This window comes from Ceratotherium simum, chromosome 22 (genome assembly GCF_057802395.1).
Source record: "Ceratotherium simum simum isolate JZ-2026a chromosome 22, ASM5780239v1, whole genome shotgun sequence".
NCBI lineage: Eukaryota > Metazoa > Chordata > Mammalia > Perissodactyla > Rhinocerotidae > Ceratotherium > Ceratotherium simum.
The window spans coordinates 19,160,852-19,184,876 of NC_141921.1; the positions used below are offsets into that span (position 1 = coordinate 19,160,852).

At 43.0% G+C, this 24,025-nt stretch overlaps 1 protein-coding gene across 1 annotated transcript; it reads left to right on the plus strand.

Annotated features, from left to right (window-relative positions):
- The first annotated feature begins 1,794 nt into the window (after positions 1-1,794).
- Positions 1,795-23,957, plus strand: PPT1 (palmitoyl-protein thioesterase 1). Its single transcript, XM_004426010.3, has 9 exons — positions 1,795-1,942; positions 5,021-5,130; positions 5,351-5,478; positions 5,801-5,871; positions 7,397-7,499; positions 18,607-18,697; positions 19,509-19,607; positions 21,108-21,179; positions 22,456-23,957. The coding sequence occupies exons 1-9, from the start codon at positions 1,819-1,821 to the stop codon at positions 22,576-22,578; spliced, it is 921 nt and encodes a 306-aa protein (XP_004426067.1). The 5' UTR covers positions 1,795-1,818; the 3' UTR covers positions 22,579-23,957.
- The last annotated feature ends 68 nt before the right edge of the window (positions 23,958-24,025 follow it).

Here is a 24,025-nt window from a genome sequence, read left to right on the forward strand (position 1 = left end):
ATTCACCCATTTCATGTGTACAACCCAATGATTTTTACTAAATATAGAGTGGTGCAACCATCACCACAACATATATATTTTTTGCAAAATCGCATAGGTAGTTTCTTAGTTCCTGTTTAACCCACTCGCCCAATTCTAAAATGTGCTTACAGATGTCCACAGCACGCTAAACATGGCTAGGACGTTACTTTTGAGAGCTTCTGGGTAGTTCTTTTTCTGCCAGTTGAGCTACCTGACTGCCAAATGTCAGTTGGGTTTATTCTACTTATTTATGTCAGTGATATTTGCTATTATAATTTAATTTAATTTTTGAAAATGTATGAAATACGAGTATAAAGATACAAGAGATGTTTCTATGAAAACTAAGTTGAATGCTTTGGAAAGACTCTTAAAGGTAAGTTGCTAAAAAAATTGTTAAATTAGGTATGGATGAGAAATCTGTGATTGGAAAACTATACACATCCAGAAGAATTTCGCATTCAGATGGCTTCATAGCGTTTTCCAGTTATTGCTCCACTTTAAAGAAACATTGAAAGAAATCATAGATGATTTGTCAAAGGCAAGAAGCACAAATCACTCCAAGAAATGCTTCAATCAGAGGCCCCATAATCAGAGAAAAGGCCTGAGGCTACCTCAAAAGATTGGTGAAGGAATTTACATTTATAAGTCTTACATTAAAAGAAAATGCTTATAATAATAAACTTATTTTTCTTAAATAAAACTGTATATTGCATAATACTTTATGATTCTGCATTTTAATTGACTTTTTCAATTAACAGCTACCCACCAATCCCAACAGCATCAGACAAAAGGGCTTCCTGTGAGTGTTTAACCAGCTTTTCCTTTACAATTTATTGAGGACATTTTTCATGCCACTATATTTAAATCTGCCTTATCCTTTATAACACTCGCCTCATAATATTCCATTGTGCAGTGGATACACCCTAATTTACTTAACAAATTCTCTATTCAAACTATTTCGATATTTTTCTGAAAAAAAATTGAACAGGGAACTGAGATGAAAGTGGATTGAGATAACGAACCTGGCAATAGAACATAAAGTGGATTAAAGAGGGGCATGGAAAAGGGGGAAATGGTAGATCACTGGCTCCTGCAATAATCCAGTTCTGATATCAGACCAGGAAGTGGCAGTGGCTATTTCCACCGCTCTTATACGTCCAACAGATGCTCTTGTCAGTCTAGAAGCCCTGCCATTTCTAGAAAACACACCATACTTTTTCTTTTCTCTACCTTAGCCATTTCCAGTCCTTCTCTCGCATTTCATCTTTGCCTGTTGAAATCCTATCTTTCCTTCAAGATCCAGAACAAACACCACACCCTACCATAATTAGCCCCGGCTGGAAATTATCCCTCCCTTCCATTTCTAATAGAAAGCTGAGTCCTTCCTTCCTTTCTTCCTTCTTTCCACAAAGTATTTTTCTTTCAGAGTGCAGTGGTTAAGAGCTTGGACTTTGGACCCACCAATGTGCTATCTCTGTGACCTTGACACCTTAGCCAAATTCTCAGTGCGTCAGTGTCCTGACCTGTAAAATGGGGAGAAGTGCATATACGGCGTTGTTATGAGGATTACATCAATTAACAGATGTAAAGCACTTAGAATACCGTTTGATGTGTGGTAAGCGCTGAAAAAAGGTTGGCATTCATTTTGATTCATCGCGGCGGGCTGTCTACTAGAGCGACACGCCGGGGCCCACGCCCACTCCGCCAGGCGGCCAAGGCAGAGGCGTGGAGGGCGCGGTCCGCCCCCGTCCGCTCCTAGCCTTCGCGGGGGGAGCGCGGTCATGTGATTGAGTCAAGATGGCGTCGCCCAGCTCGTTGTGGCTCTTGGCCGTCGCTCTCCTGCGGGCATCCTGCGCCGCAACGGCGCTGGGGCAACTCGATCCGCCGGCGCCGCTGCCGCTGGTGATCTGGCATGGGATGGGTGAGTGAGGGAGGGAGGGAGGGAGTGAGTGAGAAGAGGGTCAAAAGGGTTTGGCGACTCTTTCCATCTCCCAGCCTGGGGTCGTTGGGAGTGTGGAGGGCGAGGACCGTGGTCACACAGCACCCGGCTGGCCCGACGTTTTAGGATTTGGGGGCTGCTGTGCACTGCAAAGGGAGAAGGAGAAGGAGCTGCCTTATGGTGTGCGCTCACAGAGGGCTGTGCGCCGCCTTAGGGTTTTTCGTGCTGTCTTTGATCCTCACGGCAGTGGCGTCAGCGTGCAGCATCGGGCACTTGGTCAGGCGGGCTGGGCTGTGGCTACGTGACCGGGGCATCCATCCTTTTCTTCATTCACACATTGAACCGAGATTTGTTAGGCACCCATAGTTCATCTATACTTTTAATACATGGTTATTGAGCGCCTACTAGATGTTGAGGATACAGCAGTGAAACAGACTAAATTCTTTGCTCTGGGAACTTACTTTCCAGTGGGAGAGACAGACTATAAAGAAATAAATAAGTAAAACATATAATATGTCAAATGGTTATAAGCGCAATGGAGAAAAATAAAGCAGGGAGGGGGGATAGAGACCAGAGGTGGGGGCTTGCCATTTTATAGAGCAAGGTCAGGAAAGGATTCACTGAGGAAGTGACATTTGAGCAAAGACCTGAAGTGGATGAAGATGAAGATGCCATGTGACTGTCTGGTGGAAGGGACAGCAAATGCAAAGGCCCTGAGGCAGAAGTATGTCTGGTATGTTCAAGGAACAACATTCAGATCAATGTGGGCGAAACTGAGTGAGCAAGAAGAAAACAAGGGTTTAGGTTAGGGGTCCAGTTGGGGTGGAGTGCAGATGTTATTAGGCCTACTAAGGCTACTATAGGGACTTTGGCTAGAATGAGATGGGAAGGCCTTGTTGGCCTTCTCATATGTCACTCATGATCCGACTTGCATTTTTAAAGGACCACTCTAGCTGCTATACTGAGAATAGATTGTAGAGGGTTGTGGACATTTGCAGGGAGACAAGTTAGGAAGCTGTTGCAATAATTGAGATGATGGTGGCTTGAAACAGGCTAATGGTTGAGGAGATGTTGAGAAGTGGTCAAAGTTTGGATATATTTTGAAGGTGGAACCAGTGGGATTTGCTAACAGATTAGATGTGGGATGAGAGAGAAAGGAGTCAAGGATGATTCCATGGGGTTTGGTCTGGACAACTAGAAAGATGAAGTTGTCGTTTTGCCAAAATGGGGAAGTCTGTAGGGCGAGCAAATTTGGGGTGGGGAGAAGACCAAGAGGCTGCTTTTGGACTTACTAAGTTTGAGATGCTTGTTAGACGTCCGGAGGTGTTGTAGAGGCATTTGGAGTGTAGGGTCTAGAGCAGAGATAACAGGCTGGAGATTTAAATTGGGAGTCTTGGGTGTATGGCTGGTATTTAAAGCCGTGAGACTGGGCAAGATCACGAGGCATACAGTTCAGTGCGGTGAATGTTATTATGAGAGAAATAGAAGATGCTCCAGGCCTTAGCTTTCTTAAGCGTTGTCTCAGGTTGAAAATGGGATGATTAAGTTCAAAATGGAAAATGATCTCAGTCCACTTCTGCCCCTCAGTGGCCAGTCGCTTTGCTTCCGGTTCTTAGTTCTGGTTCACTGAAACAGGAAAAGAAACAGGCTGGGACTAGGGTGCGGCGAGGAGGCCAGAGAACAGGAGTTTAGGAGGCGCTCACTCTCTAGTCTGTACAAATTCAGGGTCGGCGCTTGCATGACCTGAGAGGGCGTGCCTCCTTAAATTTTGCTTCCTAGGAGCTTCCCTTGTCTTATGCTAGTCCTGGCCCTGAGGAGAAACCAGAGTCTGTGAACCCCAAATGTTCCGGATGATAAGGGAGGGGAATATGCACCTCTGCTTATTTTTCAGTTGTAAATTTGGTGTCCCAATTATATTGTGTGAGCTTTTGAAGTTTGTTATACTTGGTAAACATGAGCTAAGCAAAAAATGTTCTTTTTTTTCTTTTTATTGAGGTGAAATTCATATAACGTACAATTGACCATATTAAAAGTATACAATTCAGTGGCATTTAGTGTATTCACATGTTGTGCAACTACTCCTTCTTTCTAGTTTCAAAACTTTTTCATCACCCTAGAAAACACCTGTATCCATTAAGTAATCACTCCTCGATTCCACCTCCCACCACCCCCTGGAAATGTCCAGTCTACTTTCTGTCTCTATGGGTTGGCCTATTCTGGATAGATCAAATAAAAGGAATTATACAATATGTGGCCTTTTGTGTGTGGCTCATTTCACTTATAATAATGTTTTTGAGGTTTAACCACATTGTGGCATGTGTCAGTACTTCGTTCCTTTTTATGGCCGAATAATATTCCGTTGTATGTATATACCACAATTTGTTTATCCATTCATCCATTGGTGGACATTTGGGTCATTTTCACCCTTTGGCTATTGCGAATAATGCTGCTGTAAACATTCATATACAAGTTTCTGCATGGACATATGTTTTCATTTCTTGTGGGTATATATCTAGAAGTGAAGTTGCTGGGTCATGTGGTAATCATATGTTTAACTTTTTGAGGAACCACCAAACTTGTCACAGTGGCTGCATCATATTACATTTCCACCAGCAATGTACAAGGGTTCCTGTTTCTCCATATCCTTGCCAACACTTATTTTCCATTTTTTTAATTAATTAATTTTTAAAAAAAATCAAAGCTATCCTAGTAGGTCTGAAGTGGTATCTCATTGTGGTTTTGATTTGTACTTCCTTAATGACCAATGATGTTGAACATCTTTTCCTGTGTTTGTTGGCCATTTGTATATCTTCTTTGGAGATATGTCTGTTCAAGTCCTTTTCCCATTTTTTAGTTAGGTTATCTTCTTGTTGAGTTGTAAGAGTTCTTTGTGTATTCTGGATATTAAACCCTTATCAGATATGTTTTGCAAATATTTTCTCATTCTGTGTGTTGTCTTTTCGCATTCTTGATAATGCCCTTTGAAGCACAAAAGTTTTTTTTTTTAATAAATAATGTTGTTTTGATTCATGAGTTTCCATCACTGTCTTTGTTATCTAGGAGACAGCTGTTGTAATCCCTTAAGCATGGGTGCTATTAAAAAAATGGTTGAGAAGAAAATACCTGGAATTTATGTCTTATCTTTAGAGATTGGGAAAACTCTGATGGAGGTAAGCTGCTTCACAACTCTGTTCCTTTGAAGGTTTGCTGACTGATTTCATAGAATGTACTATTAAAATGCTTTACTTTGTATTTTTAGCAGTAAATCATGCAATGATACTTTAACGTTGAGTGGCCTGTGTCAGTTTACCCACCTAAAGAGGTCCACCTCTTAGAGAAGATGCCAGTGGTGGTTTTCATCCTTTCACTTCACTGTGGCTCCTCTTTTAGGATGTGGAGAACAGCTTCTTCTTGAATGTCAATTCCCAAGTAACAACAGTGTGTCAGATTCTTGCTAAGGATCCTAAATTGCAGCAAGGCTACAATGCTATGGGATTCTCCCAGGGAGGCCAATTTCTGTAAGTCCCTTTCTGTTATACCACTTACATGGAATTGATGGTTTTTCTTTTATTCAGCTAGATCTCCTCCTCTAATTCTTTTGGGATCTTCACCTATCTTCGAAGAAAAACTTTTCCAAAATGTCCTCATGTAAGAAGCTTTATGGAACTTTATTTTCTATGAAAGGATAAAGATTTGTGTTTGGCCATATCAGAGGAAAATCCTGAAAGTCTGTGGCTTTGGGGAACCACAGAGAATTAAGTAGCTTAATCCGTGAAGTTGGTTGTTGACGATACGTTTCCATCTGACAGTCAGAGCTGATAATCCTTTTTTTCCCCCCAGGAGGGCAGTGGCTCAGAGATGTCCGTCACCTCCCATGATCAATCTGATCACGTTTGGGGGGCAACATCAAGGTAACTTGGGCCTCTTTGCCTCCTTTTTTCTCTGTTCTAACCCATGTGACCACTTTATTTTTTAAAATTCTAGCAGCTCTATTTGTCCAAGAAGCCAGACTTCCTTGCAAAATCCTATTTTTCTGGTTTATAACAAACTAGCCAGCATTGATGAAGAAATAGGAAGAGATGTAGGGTTCCAGAGGCCTGGAACACAGGTGAATCGTTAAGTTGCCATCTACTTCTCTCTAACTGACAGGATCTCCTGGAGGTGAGATGGTTGCAGCCACGTCGCAGGTGGTGGTTGAGGAATGAGGAAAATCTAACAGCCTTTCCCATTTTCTGACACTGGAGATGTCCTATTGAATTTAGGCTTAGGCAGAGAATAGTGTCTAAGCCTTTTTGTCTGTAAAATATAACAGTAGAGATTAAATCCTTTGAAAAACAACAGGTTTTCTATTTAGACAGAATTAGATACTTTTGGGGAAGGATGTGTCTTTGGAATAGAACTTTGTCCCTGTAATGAATGATACAGCTATCACCTGGGACAGTGGAGGGGCAGAAGGACTCTCCTTATAATCAGGAAAGCTGGATTCACCCAATTAACTATTACTCGTGGGCAAGTAATTTGGTATTTTAGGTCCCTTTCACAGATGAGGGAAACTAAAATATGGCCCTGCCCATCTTGTAGGAAGTTTTCAGAGCATGACATGAAATAATAGGTAGGAAAATACTTTTTAAAAGTACAAGTATTATTCAAATGCAAGTTGGTAAAAACAGCTTTATAATTCCTTCAACAAATATTTGTTGAAAACCTAGAAAAAAGACAGACAAGGTCCCTGCCTTCATAAAACTTCCATTCTAGTGTGGGGAGGAGAATAGACATGAAACAAGTAAACAAACAAAATAAATGCAGAAAGAACTAAATAGGATGATATTTGAGGAACAGAATAGTGGTTGTATTGGTAAAAGGTGTGGGCTCTGGAGCCAGTCTGCCTGTGTTCAAATCCTGGCCCTATTACTTACTGTCTAACCTTGGATGGCTGTTTAACCTCTCTGTTTTAAAGTTTCCTGTCTGTAATATGGGGCAAATAATGATTTCTACTGCACAGGGTGCTCTTGAGGATTAAATTAATTATTGCCAGTATATGCTTAGAACTATGCCTGGTACCCCACTCAAATGTTATTGATGAGGATGAAGGTATAACTGGGGGAGGGGAAGGTAATGGGATTGGGCCCTACTGAGTTAGGGTAGTCAGTAGTCACTTTGCTAAGCTAAGACCTGAGAATGAGGCCAGCCACTGAAGCAGTAAGAGAAGAAGTACATCCTCTAGGGAGGAGCAGGTGCAAAGGTCCTGAGGCAGAAAGAGTGTGGGAGCACCAGGAGGAAGCTGGTTATAGTATTCTTGATACATTATTTTCTTGAAGAATAAATGAATGAGATCAAGGACTGGCTCTTGTTTGTTTTTATTTTTCACAGTGCCTTGGACATAGAAGGTCTTCAATACATAATTATTGAAGGATGAATTTTTGTCTTCTACTGTAGGTATTTTTGGACTCCCTCATTGCCCAGGAGAGAGCTCTCACATCTGTGACTTGATCAGAAAAACACTGAATGCTGGGGCTTACACCAAAGCTGTTCAAGAGCGGTATGTATGGCTAGCTGAAAACAATACAGGCTGTTACTGCATGAAAACATCATGCTGACTTTCATGCCAACAGTGATTCCAGGAGTAGTTGCTAGTGATATTCAAATGAGATATTTTTTGTAAACATCTGTATACTATTTGCTCAATTTTATTGTAAACCTAAAACTGCTCTAATATTAATTTAAAAAAGAAAGGGAGGTCATTTTTCTATATAGAAACAGTATAATTACAACAGAATAAATTTCTATCTTTAAAAAACAAACAAAAAAGCCTTTAGAAAATACTCAGCCCAAGGAATTACCGTTAATATTCGGAGGACAGATTCTATATGTTGTCAGCAGCAAGAGGTTAGCCTCCTACATCAGTGTCCCCAACTACTCAAATGTGTTTGGGTATTTAAAAATATACAGAATCAATTTGGGAGTATGTTCTTGGTCTGTTGTTTTCCAACTTAAATATGTGTCAGAACCCCTGGGAAATTTATTAAAAATGGATTCCAGGGCTCCAGCCATAGAAAATTCTGATTCAGTAGGTCTGGAGTATTCTAGATGATAACTGAGATTTGGGATCAACTAATATGGTCATGGTATCTGTCCAGTGGTTTTCCAAGTGTATTGTTCTTGTCTAATAACAACTCTTCAGTACAACACTTCCTTGAACAAGCCATTTTCCCAGAAACGGCCTTGTGAATGACCCGCGTACAGAAACAACCTGCAGCTAGCTCTCGTTTCCTTTCCTACCCATTGGCTACAAGCATAGCCGTGAAGCTGTCTTGGGTCAGTAGTGGACACCTGATGGTCAGTGAAGGAAACAAAGATACTTTATATCTCCACCTCCTTCCCCCTCAGGCAACTCAAACCATTGCTAAACTTTACCCCTCACCTGGTTTGACTAGTAACAGCTTGGTTATTTATGTCCTACATATTCTCTGTTCTCATGGGTATATATGGCCTCTTTAAACTTCATTGTTCTTTACTCTTTAGTCTTTATTCTTCTAACTCTTGCCCAGATGCCTCAGAAAAATTCATCCTTTTCTTTCTATTTCTTTCTTTTGTGAACCAAACAACCCTTGGTTACAGAGTTAATAAAACCTACGTGTTTATCTTCACTTCCTCCTTAAACTTTAATAAACTGGTAGCAAAAGAATAAAAAGTGATGGGCCGGCCCCGTGGCTTAGCGGTTAAGTGCGTGCGCTCCGCTGCTGGCGGCCCGGGTTCGGATCCCGGGCACGCACCGACGCACCGCTTCTCCGGCCATGCTGAGGCCGCGTCCCACATACAGCAACTAGAAGGATGTGCAGCTATGACGTACAACTATCTACAGGGGCTTTGGGGGGGAAATAAGTAAATAAATAATATTTAAAAAAAAAAAGAATAAAAAGTGATAAACCCACAAGGGCAAAGAGAACAGGAGAGGCGATAAAAGATAATAAAGACATTGACATGCTTTTGAAAGACAGAAAGCAGAAGAATAGGTGATAATTGTTTTAGCAGCACAGAAAAAGCTGAAACCTTAATGGCTGTAGAGGGATGCACTGACAAGAAGGGAGCAGGTTCACTTCTTACAGCTCCAGAAAGGCTCGGGAATTAAACACATAAGATACTTTGGAAGGCAGGGGTAAGTGCATGGGACTAAAAACAGAACTTTTTGTGGAAAATCTATATAAGGAGTGATCAGACTTCCCAATTCCTTTAGTGCACATCCAAGTGATTGCTCCACCCCTACTCTGGCAAGAGAAGCAAAATTTATTCTCTGGAGCTGTTTAGCTAGAGAAGGACCAGCCTTGGAGATAATAAGCACAGGATGGTGGTAAGACACCATATTGAAAACCCATCTCTCCCACTCGGCTCCCAGAATGACAGCAGCCAGGCTTATTACCTGCTAGGCAGAAGTTTGGCGGACCCCTCTCTGGAAAAACTGACCAGCCCCAGAGAAAAGACCTACAGGTTGATGTTTTGGAATACTCCAACAAATCAGGACTCCTCTTGACTGTCATGTGGTGAAGCCACCAGTAGATAGCTCTGTTCTTCTTCTTCTTATTTTTTTTGTGAGGAAGATCAGCCCTGAGCTAACATCCATGCTAATCCTCCTTCTTTTAGCTGAGGAAGACCGGCTCTGAGCTAACATCTATTGCCAATCCTCCTCCTTTTTTTCCTCAAAGCCCCAGTAGACAGTTGCATGTCATAGTTGCACATCCTTCTAGTTGCTGTATGTGGGACGTGGCCTCAGCATGGCCGATGAAGCGGTGCATCGGTGCGCGCCTGGGATCCGAAACCGGGCCGCCAGTAGCGGAGTGCGCGCACTTAACCACTAAGCCACGGGGCCGGCCCCATAAGCTCTGTTCTTACGTGAAGAGCTACCAGTGAGCTTTGTAGTCCCTCGTGTAAACACGAGCAGTGAGCTGATGACCCGCAGTCGGACATCTGAGGAAATCTTCCGACATGGAAGACTGACCAACACAAACAAAAAGTTAGGAGCTTGAAAGAAACAGATGGCAATTCCAGGAGCTGAAGAAAACCTTTAAAAAGCCTGTAGTTATCATCTTCAGAGATAAGAGATTGCATCCGTGACACTAGAAAAGAATGTGAATAAAACAAACAATTAAAGAGTAAGAGAGGGCCGGCCCCGTGGCTTAGCGGTTAAGTGCGAGCGCTCCGCTGCTGGCGGCCCGGGGTTCGGATCCTGGGCGGGCACCACTTCTCTGGCCATGCTGAGGCCGTGTCCCACATACAGCAACTAGAAGGATGTGCAGCTATGACATACAACTATCTACTGGGGCTTTGGGGGGAAAAAATAAATAAATAAAATCTTTAAAAAAAAAAAAAAAAAGAGTAAGAGAGAGCCAGCCCTGATGGCCTAGTGGTTGAAGTTTGGTGTGCTCTGCTTCAGGGGCCCTGGGTTAGGTTCCCGGTCGCAGAACCGCACCACTCCTCTGTCAGTTGCCATGCTGTGGCGGCAGCTCACATGGAAGAACTAGAAGGACTTACAACTAGGATATACAACCATGTACTGGGGCTTTGGGGAGAAAAACAAAAGAGAATATGTAAATCATATAAAAGGTTTAATAGAATAATTTAAAGAAAAAGAGTAAGAGAGTGAGAAAAAGCTCGTGGAAATTAAAAATAAGATAACCAATATAAAAAATGTATTAGAGGGGCCGGCCCAGTGGTGTAATGGTTAAGTTCACGCTCTCCACTTCAGCGGCCCGGGATTTACAGGTTCGGATCCTGGGTGCAGACTTGTGCACCGCTTATCAAGCCATGCTGTGGCAGGCGTCCCACATATAAAGTAGAGGAAGATGGGAATGGATGTTAGCCCAGGACCAATCTTCCACAGCAAAAAGAGGATTGGCAACTGATGTTAGCTCAGGGCTAATCTTCCTCACCAAAAAAAAATGTATTAGAGACATGGGAATATAAAGTTGAGGAATCTCCTGGAAATTAGAACAAAAACTCAAAGAGGTAGAGTAGAACAAAGGGGAGAACAGATGAAATTAGAGAAGCCGTTTAGGGAGTCCAATATCTGACTCATAGGAGTTTCCAGAAGAGAAGAGAAGAAGGGTGGATTGGAATTATCAAGGAAGTAATACAAGAAAACTCAGAACTACAGGACATGAGTTTCCAGATTTAAAGGGCTCACCAAGTAGTCAGGGCAAGGAATGAAAAAGACCCACACCAAGGTATATTCCTGTGAAATTTCAGAGCACCAGGGATAAAGAATAGATCCCAGTGAGGCTGCGTACAGTGAGTCCTAAGGGCAGCAGACTCCCTGACAGCAACACTACCAGCTAGCAGGCAATCGTGCGGTACCTTTGTGTTCTGGGGGAAAGTGATTTCCAGCCTAGAATTCTATACCGAACCTCAAAGTAGCAATCAAATGTGAAGGGAAAATAAAGACGTCTTCAGACATGCAAAAAGAAAAAAAATAACCTTCCATACTGTCTTTCTAGGGGGTTGTTGGAGAGGCTCAGTTCAACACTGCTAGCTGTGTGGCCTTGGGTGTCTTTGAGCCATCACCTCCTCATCTCTAGTGTGAGGTTAATAGTGCTACTTTCTTGCAGGGTGGTTGTGGGGATTAGATAAATTGATGTAAAGCATTCAGTGCAGGGTGCAGTTCATATTAAGTAGGCAGGTTCGGCCTATTACCACTAGTGGTGCTGTGTTTAAAATAGTTATTCAACTTGAGATTTCTGTTTCATTTATTTATAAGTATTGCAATGGTTTAGTTTTCTCTAACTTTTAGTTGCAGTTGTAAAGTATTTCATTCATAATTTCATCAAATATGGAACTACTGCTATTTGCCAGGCCCTGTTGTAGGTCTCACAGATACAGTAGAGAACAAGACAATTAGGGTGCCTGCTCCCATAAACATGCTACTGGGGAAAGGGGGTCTCCAAGTAAACTGATGCACTAGATAACCTCTGTGGTGCTAAGGCCGTGGTGGAAATAAACAGGATGCAGTGATGGAGAGTAAGTGACAGAGGGGATACCTGCTTTGGACAGAATGGCTTTTGAAGAAGAGATATTTAAGCTGGGGTCTGAAGGATGAGAAGGAAGGAGCATAGGAGGAGCTAAGGAAAGAGGAATCAGGCAGAGGGAACAGCAGGCACAAAGGCCCCGAGCCTGGGACAAGTTTGGCTTGTTCTAGGCCAGGGTGACTAGAGTTTAGTGACAGATGGGAGAGTTGGACAGAGAAGCACAGGCTACATCATACATCCTGCAAAGACTTGAAGGCCACATAAGGAGTGTGGATTTTCTTCTAAACATTGTGGGAAGCTACTGGGAAGTTTTAAGCAAGGGAATAACAGGATGTGATTTATGTTTTTGGAAGATCTTTACTGCTTTGTGGTGAGTGGATTGTAAAGGGCATAGAGGAAAGCAGGGAGAGCAGTTGGGGGCTGTTGCGGTGGTCGAGGTAAGAGGTGATGGTGGCTTGGACACCAGGGTGGCCACAGCGAGTTGGAGAGAAGTGGAATGACTTGAGATCCATTGCATAACATTGTAGCTGAACTAGACTTGTGAGCCAGGAGATGGTTTTCCTGGGAAATGCATTCTGAGTTCTCAACAGCTCATTTACAGATTAACTTTTAAGATACTTTTCTAATTTTATAGAGTTCTAAGTTTGTAGGGTTGTGCTTTTACTTTTTAAAGTTTCTTTGTATGGATAAAACTCATTTTAACAGATGACCAGTATGAGATCTAAAGAGGCTAGTAGTCCAAGTAGAGTGGTAGGAAGGGGGATGGTGAGAGCTCAAAGTAATAAATGGAAATAGTTTTCTCTTTGCAGGATTGTCATAGGTTGCCCTTTGTATTAGGGAAGATTCTGGTTGCAAGAAAGAAACCAAATCGAACCAATCTAAAATTTAAAAGAAATTCATAGTATTTTGGTACCCAGGCCTTATGGGGACTGGAAGCAAGAGATGGGCGCCATCAAGAGCGAAGACAGTCTCTCTCCATCTGTCGTTATTGCTTCTCACTCTGTGTCACTGCTTCTTCTTTCTCTCCGTGCAGATCAGCCTCTCCTGCCCTCCACCTCGTGAAAGGTGGCCTTGCACTGCTTCTGAGTCTTTAATCTTCTCTATTTAGGAGGTGATCTCAGTCTGAGGCTAGAATCTCTCCATCCCAATTCAAATTCTTAGGGAAGGGACCAGGACCCAGCTCAGGTCAGGTTCCTGCCTTGCTCTTATCAGCTGTGGCCAGAGAAGTGGGACCACATGGTACCAACCATACCCACTCCTGTAACTTGTTAGGTGGGGGCAGGAAGTGTGCAGTTCCCAGACAGGGGAGAATTGTTCTGGTTTAGGCAGAGACCCCAAAAGATGTCTTCTACACTGTTCAGGTAATTTAACCTTAGCAGAGCAAATTTGATATTCCTAATGCTCTGAGTAACCAGTGAGGTAGCATTTTTCAAGTACTAGCCCCTGGTCACCCTTGCGGGGGGCGGCAATGAGCAATGGTGAGTGTAACAGTTCTCTCTCACCCCGGGGTGTGAAATCTGCCCTCTTCTTTCCCTTTGAGATGCTGGCAGCCCTTCCTGGATTTCTCCTTCCTCCAGTTTTCCTGCTGTCGCTACCTGCTCCCGACCACTCCCTGCCATGGCGAATATCCCAGTGTTGCCCTGGCCTTGGCCTCTTGTCTGCCCCTGTGCCAGCTCTGCTCTCTCAGCTTGCCCTCCCCTTGGCCCCTGGCTCCCAGCCCTGTGCCCCCCAATAATGGCTCTCAGAGTGTCCCACTTTTCCTCAGGTGTCCCCTTCTCCCCACACCTTTGCCCTCAACTTGCTATTCCCTCTTCTGGAAATATTGAAGCATCCACTCAAGCTCCCTCAGACACTTTTCAACCATTCAGAAAAGTATAGAGAGTAATGTAACAAACTACTGTGTCCCTAGGACCTAAATTTAATATTTTGTCATATTTACCTCAGAATTTTTTAGAACTGAAACATTTCAGATAGAATTGAATTCTTCTACATCTCTCTCCCAGGTCCCATTCTCTGCTCTCCCTCCACAGTGACAACCACTGTCAAGAAATCAGGGTATATTCTTTCTGTCCATTAAAAAAAAATGTTATTATATACGTACATATACATTGATCCATAATCAATATATAGTGTCATTTTGTATATTTAAAATTTCATGTAATGAATATCTTACTGTGCATTTAATTCTGCAAATTATTTTTTCACTCAATATTTTGTGAGATCTAAACATGTTGTTACATATACATCTAGTTCACTCATCTTGACTGCTGTGTGGCATTCTAGCTTATGTGACTACACCACAGTTTATTGATTCCCATATTGCAAACATTTCAGCATTCCCAGTTTCTCATTATAAATAAGAATTTGCAGTGAACGTCTTTGAACGAGAATTTGTCTACGTGTAGACTCTGCCAGTTACTAACTGGGTAATTTGGGGGAAGTTACTTGCCCCCTCTGCCTGAGTTTCATCATCTGAAAAATAGGGCAATAATTATCCCTCATGGGTTGTAGAGAAGGTTAAATGAGCTAATTGATGTAGAGTGCGTAGAACAGTACCTTGAAAACACTCAATCAGTGTATGTTGGCTGCTGTTATTACAGTGATTATTAGAATGTGTTTTAAACTTGACTCAGTATTGCCAATGTGGTTACTGTACCGTATTATATTCCCACCCACAGAGTGTGAGAGTTCCTGTTCTCTCCATTCTTACTAACTTTTGACCCTCCGTCTATTAATTTTTGCCAGTCAGATGTGTGTGGAGTGGTTCCTAGTTCTATCCACATGTGCTTGTTTATTAGTCAGGTTGGGCATCTGTTCCTGTTTATGGGCCACTCAGGTCTCCTTTCTGTGAACTGCCTCTTCATTGCATTTGCCTGTTTTTCTGTTGGGTGCTTTGTCTTTTTCTTAATGCTTTGTATTATGCACACACACTGCACATATATTTTGAATATTAGGCCTTTCTTTGGTAGATATGTTACACTTAACTTCTCCCAGTCTGTGGCTTATCTTTTAATTTTGTTTATAGTACCTTTTTTGGTGCAGCAGGTTTTTGTGTGTTTTTTTTTAACAGCTTTATTGAGATATAATTCACATACCATACAGTTCACCCATTTAAAGTGTACAATTCATTGGTTTTTGGTATATTAGTTACTAATATTTTTAAAGTTGTGGTAAAAAATATATAACACAAGATTTGCCATTTTAACCATTTTTAAGTGTAAGTTTCAGTGGCATTAATTACATTCACAGTGTTGTGCAACCAGCATCAGGTATAGCAGCTTTTAATTTGGATTCAGTCAAATTGATCAGTCTTTATGATTGATGCATAAGGCTTTTCTCCTATCTCAGATTTTCCTCTTGTTTTTAAGGTTTTGTTTTTCATTCTCATGTTTTTCATCCACCTGAGGTTGTCTGTGCTTGAGTCTGTTTCTGGGCTGTTCTGTTCCACTGATTTGTCTATTTCTACCCAATTACCCCACTGTTTTAGTTACCATAGCAACTTTTACTTAACTCCTCTTCAAGTCTTGGCTGTGCTTGGACTTGTATTGTTCGATCTGAATTTTAGAATTAGTGTGTCATTTTCCACCAAAAATCATCTCATGATCTAGGCTGAATTCCTTAGAGAGTTGTGGTGTCACCTCAGCACATCCTCTGCTGCCCTCTTTTCCTCTGCTTCAGGCTCTTGTTTCTCTCAGGCTAGGCCTTCAAACAGCATTTCTCTATGAAAACTACGCTGGTAGCTGGATCAGAGTGAGGGCAAGGAGGAACAAAATAGAATAATGATAGGTCTGATATCACTGTCTTTTATTAAATTTTACCACGAGTGGACACAGTACTAGAACTTTACATGTCTTGTTTAATTTTCACAATAACCCTGTAAAGAAACAGGCTCAGAGGTAAAATACCTATGATGCCAACCTATGTCTGTCTGACATAAGGCTGGTGTTATCTGCATCCCATTGGCAGCAGAGACGGTGTGTCTAGTGGTTAGAGCAAGGCTTCTGGAGCTAGACTGCCTGCCTAACTGTTCTGGCTCTATTACTTCTTAGCAGCATGACCTTGGACAAGCTACTTAATCACGCTGGGTCTGGTTGCTGCATTTGTTAACATGAGGATAGTAATAGTACCCATCCTGTGGGATTCTTGTAAGGATTAAATAGGCTGATATATGTGAAGTGCTTAGAATAGGCCTGGTATGTGGTAAGTGCTGTACAAGTGTTACTTTTATTGTCTGTAAGCCACAGTGGCTAGAGCAGGCCTCAGAGGGTAAAGGCTCCTCTCACCGGAGTGGCCTGTGGTTGGGTAGTTCTGCCCAGGGAGCTGTCTTTTCCTTCCTCTGCAGTGTGCTGCATTGGAAAGACCGTGGCTCAGACAGATTGAGGCTCCTATCTTACCTTTTCTACAACTGATGTGTAGTTTTAGGAGAGTTACTTAACCTCTCTGAATTTGGCCCTTCAGTGGTAAACAGGAGATAATAGTACAAGCCATGTTTTTTCTCTCTCCACCTCCTGAAGAACCTTCCCCCTCCCTAACATCCCCCCTTTCTACAGCACTTTCAGCCTCCGCTCACCCTCAGGTCTTTCCCCTCGTCCTCTGTGCACCAGGCTTCTTACAAAACACAATGTCCTTCATCTCTTCCTGTTGCCCCTTCTTAGCTCTGTTTCCTTTTCACACAGAAAGGTGACCTGTGACCACTGCCTTTTCCTTTCTTTCATCATCAGCCATTAGGCCTCCCCACTGCAATTTTGGGTCACCAGAACCTGGCCTGGCAAGATCCAAAGACCTTTGTATTCATTCCCTTACATTTTTTGAAGAAACTTTGATTCACCACCTCTGTGAAAAGTGTGTGTGCTCAGTGCTCACCACTTCTCAGCATTTGACACCGTTGACCACCCACTCTTGAAGCTTTCTGTTCCCTTGTTCTTTGAACTATACTGCCCTCCCTTCTCCTCACGCCTCTAAATCCTACTCCTCCTTCAGTGCCAAGCCCACTTCTTTCATAGCTTGTCTGACATCCATCCATTTCATTCTGCAAACCCTTACTACTGAGCACCCGCTATGTGCCAGACACTCGCTGCTACAGGAGCTTATAGTCCCGTAGGAGACACAGGGAACCAACACTCTCACATGGTGAGTGAGGGCAATGCTAAAACAACATGACAAGACCAGTACTAAAATAGTATCAGTATTTTATAAATGTTCACAGCTCCTGACATTTTAAAAAATCAGTGAAACTAAACACTTAAAAGCTTTCAGATGGGGCTGGCCCGGTGGCGCAAGCGGTTAAGTGCGTGTGCTCTGCTGCGGCGGCCTGGGGTTCGCCCGTTCGGATCCCGGGAGCAAACCGATGCACTGCTTGTCAAGCCATGCTGTGGTGGCGTCCCATATAAAGTGGAGGAAGATGAGCACGGATGTTAGCCCAGGGCCAGTCTTCCTCAGCAGAAAAAAGAGGAGAATTGGCAGATGTTAGCACAGGGCTGATCTCCTTACAAAAAAAAAAAAAAAAGCTTTCAGATACATTTATAAATGGATTATAGAATGTACTCTGACTGCCAACAGTCCAGCTGCTGCTTCCTTTAACCTCAGTCCTATCTGCTTCTGGGCACTAGGAGCTGCTGTCATCTCTGACATAGCTGGTTCCATTGGGCTTTCGTGCAGTCCTGCTCTGCTGAGTAGAGCTTTCAGCACCACTGCCTCTGGGCAGCTCTTCCACTCTGGCTGGGATGCTTGTGTTGTAGAAATTTTGATTTCTTTCCTTGCCAAGCTGGGATAGAGAGTCCTACGCATGCTCTGATACCTCCCTTTCCCCAGAGGACTTCTCCCAGTAGGTCCATGCTGAGCATTTTGTTTGGTGGGAATGCTGCTGTTTAGATGCAGGAACTAAGTGGAAACTAGCTGCTGGGAGGCCTTGTGGTAAAGGTGTCAGTTTTGATGGGGGGAGGGTTGGGAGGGAAGGGAAGGGGAAGTGGAGACTGGAGAGAAAGTAAAAAGGTATGAACAGATGTCTGAAATAATAGTCTTCAATAATACCATTATAACCACCAAATACCTGCTTTTTGTCCTTAAAAATTGCATGACATACCAGAATCCTGGAAAGTACTGTCATCACTCAATCGTATGATAAATGCTCTGTGATTGAAAGGTTAGACCTCCATCCCAGTCTGAGGATGGCAAAATGGATGAAGAGATAGATGGTTGGATGAAGAGGAGGCAGAGGTGGTGGTGTTTGAGCTGGGTCTTGCAGGATGATTAGGAAACAAACGAGGGTGAAGGAGGTGGGGTTATGGGAGGGGACAGCATGTGCCACCATGACCTGGAGGCATGATAAATGTGACGAAGCTCAATGCCACATTGGTTCTCAATATTGGAACCAGCATTGGTGAGTCCTTTTCTTAAATCTTTAAGACTTTCTGTACTGTGCTAAATAGCACATCCTTGCCTCAGGTGTCTTGTTGCTGGACTGTTTTGTGGGTGGAAGTCTTGTCTTCCCTGTTAGAGGGCAAGGTCTGGGCTTGAGGGCTCTGGTCTTTTGTCCTTGTGAAGTCTCCTGGTGGCCTGTGCACAGTGCATGCCCCAGGCGTGCTGGCTGACATGCAGCTTGGTCACCATCATTCCTTTTTCTTCCTGCAGCCTGGTGCAAGCAGAATACTGGCACGACCCCATACAGGAGGATGTGTACCGCAACCACAGCGTCTTCTTGGCAGATATTAATCAGGAGAGAGTAAGCAACCCAGGCCACCATAGTTGTGCATTCAGTTTTCCATTCAGGGAATTATAAACAGATCAGCAGTGACTGTTTACCAGAATATCCTGGGCAGAGCCTGGGAAACAGAAGTTCTGTTTTCTGGGAGCCAGTGCTTATGAGATTCAGTTCTTTTTAGGAAGGCTGAAGTTCATTTGGCTTCTTTCCCTTAGGCCCTTTCCCTTGCCTAGTGGGGAAGAAGCAGGGCGAGCTCGGTAGGCTGTTGGCTGGCTTAGTGGAACTTCTCAGCTGCTGTCTGACTGAGCGAAGCCTTCCTGGTGGGTCCCTTTTTGGTCAAATTTTCTCAGAAGAGAAATTTACTTAGAAGAGAGACTTCAGAGGGGACTGAGTGTGTCCCAAACACGAGCATGGTTTGGGAGATTCTGATAAACTAGGTGGCTCAATTTATATTGAACTTATCTGGGGGTTTTAAAAACAAAATGAAGGGAAAAAATAGAATAGTATAGCAGAACCACGCAGAATTTGCAGTTTTTTGGTTTTGCCTTGGCTTTTTCTGGCTAGAAGCCTTTAACCTATGTGATGGATCCCTGTGGAGTGCAGTGACCGATTCATGGTGGCACCTGTGTGCCGTGGTTGATGGGGGCATGTCAATCAGATAGGATGGTAAGAAAAGGCTATACAAGGTATATTTTGGGCAGGAAGCTGGAAAAGCAGCCCCTACCATGGGGAAGAAACATGGTGGCCCACGGTCAGGGAGACCAGAGCACTGAAAGGCTTTAATCCCCCTGCTGGAACCTGATGATGATGTCCCTGATGGTCTTTCCTCCAGGGTGTCAACGAGTCCTATAAGAAAAACCTGATGGCCTTGAAGAAGTTTGTAATGGTGAAATTCCTCAATGATTCCATTGTGGACCCTGTGGATTCTGAGGTGAGACACTGCTTAGGCAGGCCACAACATGCCAGGAGACCACAGGAGTGAATGGCATTAGAATACAGCTGCCTGCGGGGGGAAAAACCTTCAGTCCTTCCACCAGCCTTTGTATAGAGCAGGGCTTCCTCCCCTGAGATCTATAAATGGGACACTGAGGGTTATAACCCACCCCCCGACAACTTGTATGCAGAATTGTGTAGTTGCATTCTCTGAGGAAGGGTCTATAATTTTTATCAGATTTTCAGAGAGATCTGTGACTCAGAAAAGGTTCAGAACCACCAGCCCAAAGTCTATAAATCCTTAAGGTTGGCATTCAAGGTCTGCCTTGACCTGGCTTTGACCTATTTTTCCAACCTAACCTCCCTTCACTGCCCACTTCATACATTCTCTGATCAAGTTTTTCAGTCTCTAGAATGCCCTTCCCTGAGCTTCTCCACCTGACAAGCTCCTATTCATCTGTCAAGGCCAAACTCAAATGTCACTTCCTCCATCCAGGACGCCATCCCTAGTCCAAGCAGAATTTGCTCCCTCTTGTGGAACCATCGGCCTCCATTAGAGCAGTTATCACATTATGTCAGACCACGAGGGACTAGCATGTAAACTGCAGCCTGTGGGCCAAATCCAGGCTGCCACCTGCTTTTGTACGGTCCACGAACTAAAAATGGTTTTTACATTTTTATTTTTATTTTATTTATTTATTTTTGTGAGGAAGATCAGCTCTGAGCTAACATCCATGCCAATCCTCCTCTTTTTGCTGAGGAAGACTGGCCCCGGGCTAACATCCATGCCTATCTTCCTCTACTTTATATGGGACGCCGCCACAGCATGGCCTGACAAGCGGTGCATCGGTGCGTGCCCAGGATCCGAACTCAGGCCGCCAGCAGCGGAGCGCACGCACTTAACCACCATGCCATGGCGCCGGCCCTGGTTTTTACATTTTTAAATGGTTGAAAAAAAATATTTGGTGACGTGAAAATTATATGAAATTCAAATTTCAGTGTCAATAGTTTCATTGCAATAAATCCATATTCATTTTTAAAATATCCTCTGTGGCTGCTTTTGCATTACAATGGCAGCATTGAGAGTTGCATCCATGTGGCCCTTAAAGCCTAAAATATTTTGTTATCTGGCCTTTACAGAAGTTTGCTGACTCCTGTGCTAAACAATTAGTTGTTTCTATGCCTCATTAGACTAAAGCGTCTTGAAAACAGGACCATGTATATATTCATCTTTTAATGTCTAGAGTTGAGCACAAGAATTTTCACAGGGTAGGTGCTCAATAATTGTAGGAAGGAGAAATTCTGAGGAATTGGAAAGCTCTTTGGAAAGATTAACTTATCCTCAGGATCCACCCTTAAAAAGAGGTGACTCAAGACATCCTGTTTTTCCTCCTTGCTACAGCTTTATGATGTTCAGTTTGTTGGTACTAGCCAGTCTTAGTTTGGCAGTGTGTGCTGTATGTCTGATCTGACCTTATTTCTTCCTCCTCCCCTGCAGTGGTTTGGATTTTACAGAAGTGGCCAAGCCAAGGAAACCATTCCATTACAGGAGACCACTCTGTACACACAGGTAACTGGGGAGAAGAGGCACTGTTCTTTTCAGCCTCAGGTTCCTGAAGCTACTAGGTTCTTTGGTGGTAGACCCTGTCCTGTTCACCCCAGAGCAGTAGGTGCTCATGAGGCATCTGATTCATGTCTGATATGAGCAAGGCTTGTTAGGTTGGATTGTTGCACTAACATATCAGGCATTGGTTTCCAGAATCTACATCCTGAAGGTGGAAGGACCCGTACCTCATGGTTCTCAAGCATGTGCAAGGGACTCTAACTCTTTCCTTCTGAGTTAGAATTGGCTTCCTTTGCTGTGGTGCAGTCTGCTACAAATCCAAGAAGCCTCCATGCATAATGAAAATAGAAGAGAAGGGTGTTACTTTAAAATAGTAATAGATGTGGAAATCCTGTTTTCAAATTAGGCACTGACAGGGGAGCTCCTGCTGCAGGAGACTGAATAGGAAGAGACTTACGAATTTTGTTTAGCAGTAGGTCCTGTTTCCTAAGCAGAAGTTGCAGCATTTCACCTCCAGTTCTGGGGCCTTCCACGCTCAAAGGATTTTATATGGGATAGACTCTTCTAAAAATGCACAAGTGCCACATCTGAACCATTCACCTTCTATTAGAATTCCTCCAAGTAATTTCAGAGGCCAACTGTCTCCTCTCTTGGCTTTTTCCTGCATTAGTGCCCCAGCTTGGGTGAGGTAAAAGGAAAGGGAAGCTAGGGTCTGTTAAGAGTTTTGGAAATTACAACTAAGAACTTCCTTATGAAACTCAAACTGATAGTAGTCTCAGCAGAAGCAACATTCTGGCACCGTCATAACTGCTCACCTTCCCAACCATGCTTGTTCTGCAGCACCCCTGCTAGGAGTAATATTTGCAATTGCAGGATATGAAAGTGTCTGAGGTTTGTTATCTAAGGGTTAGATATGTTTTAAGTTATCTAGTTAATGTTCTCCTGTGTTTGGCTCAGTCCCACTTAACTGACATTTTGAGGGAGTTTTGTCTGTGGCTTGCCCACCCATAAGTGGTCCACCAGAAGCTTTGGGAAACTTTAGAAAACAGAATATAAAACTGGCTAGAATAATCTCAATTACATATACATTTTTAAAGCTTAGGAAAAAAAGGAGAGAGATATCCTTTTTGGCATTTTCAACAGTATACCTACATTTTAATACTAAGGGAAAAGATTGCATTTTGAGAATATATCTCAAGTTAACATTCTATTTCTTTACTATTTTACTCTAATAAAACTTTTCATTAAGCCTCTTGATTAATTATGGCCTTTCTTTTTGCAGGACCGCCTGGGGCTAAAAGCAATGGACAAGGCAGGACAGCTAGTGTTTCTGGCTGTAGAAGGGGACCATCTTCAACTGTCTGAGGAATGGTTTTATGCCCACATCATACCCTTCCTTGAATGAAACCTTTGCAGTTTGCACCAGAGCTCAGGGAGCCCCTATGGTTCCAAATCAGTGGAAGATAGTTCCTTTCATGCCCAAGCCTGAGCTCAGACCCAGCTTGTAACTAATCCTCCTCTCTAGTCATCATCTAACATGCCCTGCTCGGAAAGATCTAAGATCTGAATCTTATTCTTTGCCTCATCCTATCAGCACATGGTGTTGAATGCAAGTTTAATTAGTTAATAACCATGGAGATTGTTTTACAACCCTTTGATGTGATCAAGCTGACTTAGGAAACAGTCTGCTACAGGTCAGTGTCAGAACTGTGCCAAGGTCCAGAAGAGACTGAACAAACTAAACCAATGAGATAGATCCTAAGGGCACTTTTCTCAGGAAAATTGAGCCCATTTTCAAGCCAAGAGGCCAGAACCTAGGCCTGAGGTGTTCACATAAATGCTTTCTCAGTTTTGCTCGTGAAGATTTAACCAGTGCTTGGGAAAGTACTGCTTGGATGTTTCTGCATAATCTCTTACGGCTGCCCTCCTCTCTTTGAGCATGTTGCCTCCTGTGGTGTCTTAGCAATTATTAGACAAATTCCCCTAGTCCCCCCATATTGCCTTGCAGCACTCTTTTTGTCTCCTCGGGTAGTGATGAATTAGTTGCTCTGTCACAAAAGGTGGAAAGTAGCATCCAATTGGATTCCTTAAGGGAGGACGTGTACATATTGCTCAGCTTAGGGAAATGTGAAGAAAAATGTAGCAAGGGAAATGAAAAATGAGGAGGCAGCTGGTTCTTTCCATTCCATCCTTGATTAACCTGTCCTTTCTTAATATGACTAGTGGTCAAGATTCTAGAGTCACTCTTGCTGGTGTCAGCAGAGCATGGGAGAAAAAATGTGAAGAGATCAGGCTTTCTAATTTCCATCTCAAAAAATCATATTTATCAGTACACTCCAAACTGTTTCTGATATGCTCTGTGAGAAAAGGATTGTTTGCTCAAAAAGCTTGGGGAATATCCCATACCCCTTTTCTCCTCTTGGAGATCAACTCACATTAGAATATTAAGGACTCTGAAAATTCCTGTTACAGTAAAGAAAATTAACTTTAATCTACTGTTTCCCATACCATTTGAGCATGGACGTCTTAGTCCCTACTCCCCCATCCCATGAAAACCTATCAACACTTTTTGGAAGAATGTTCTACAGAATGCCAGTTTGGGGAAATGATTAGCTATGCTTGAGAGAAGCACCTTGTTGGTGCTGCAAAGTTGACCCTTTATGATCTTTCCTTCACCTCTCTCACGCCTTATTTTTCCACTGAAAGATGAAGATTAAGGGCAAGAATTGGGGGGAATGTGAAAATAATTTTATGAGGTCGTCTGAAATAAAGAGTAGTTTCTTATCCTTGGTGTCATTTTTCTTTTCAATATCCTTACATCTCTGTACAGGAAATATCATAGGTGAATACTA

Bases quoted from the DNA above. Each gene is read 5' to 3' on its own strand.
- PPT1 (XM_004426010.3), top strand. From the start codon at position 1,819: ATGGCGTCGCCCAGCTCGTTGTGGCTCTTGGCCGTCGCTCTCCTGCGG. The intron at 5,872-7,396 runs GTAACTTGGGCC...CTTCTACTGTAG, and splicing joins GTTTGGGGGGCAACATCAAG to GTATTTTTGGACTCCCTCAT. The intron at 18,698-19,508 runs GTAAGCAACCCA...TCTTTCCTCCAG, and splicing joins CAGATATTAATCAGGAGAGA to GGTGTCAACGAGTCCTATAA.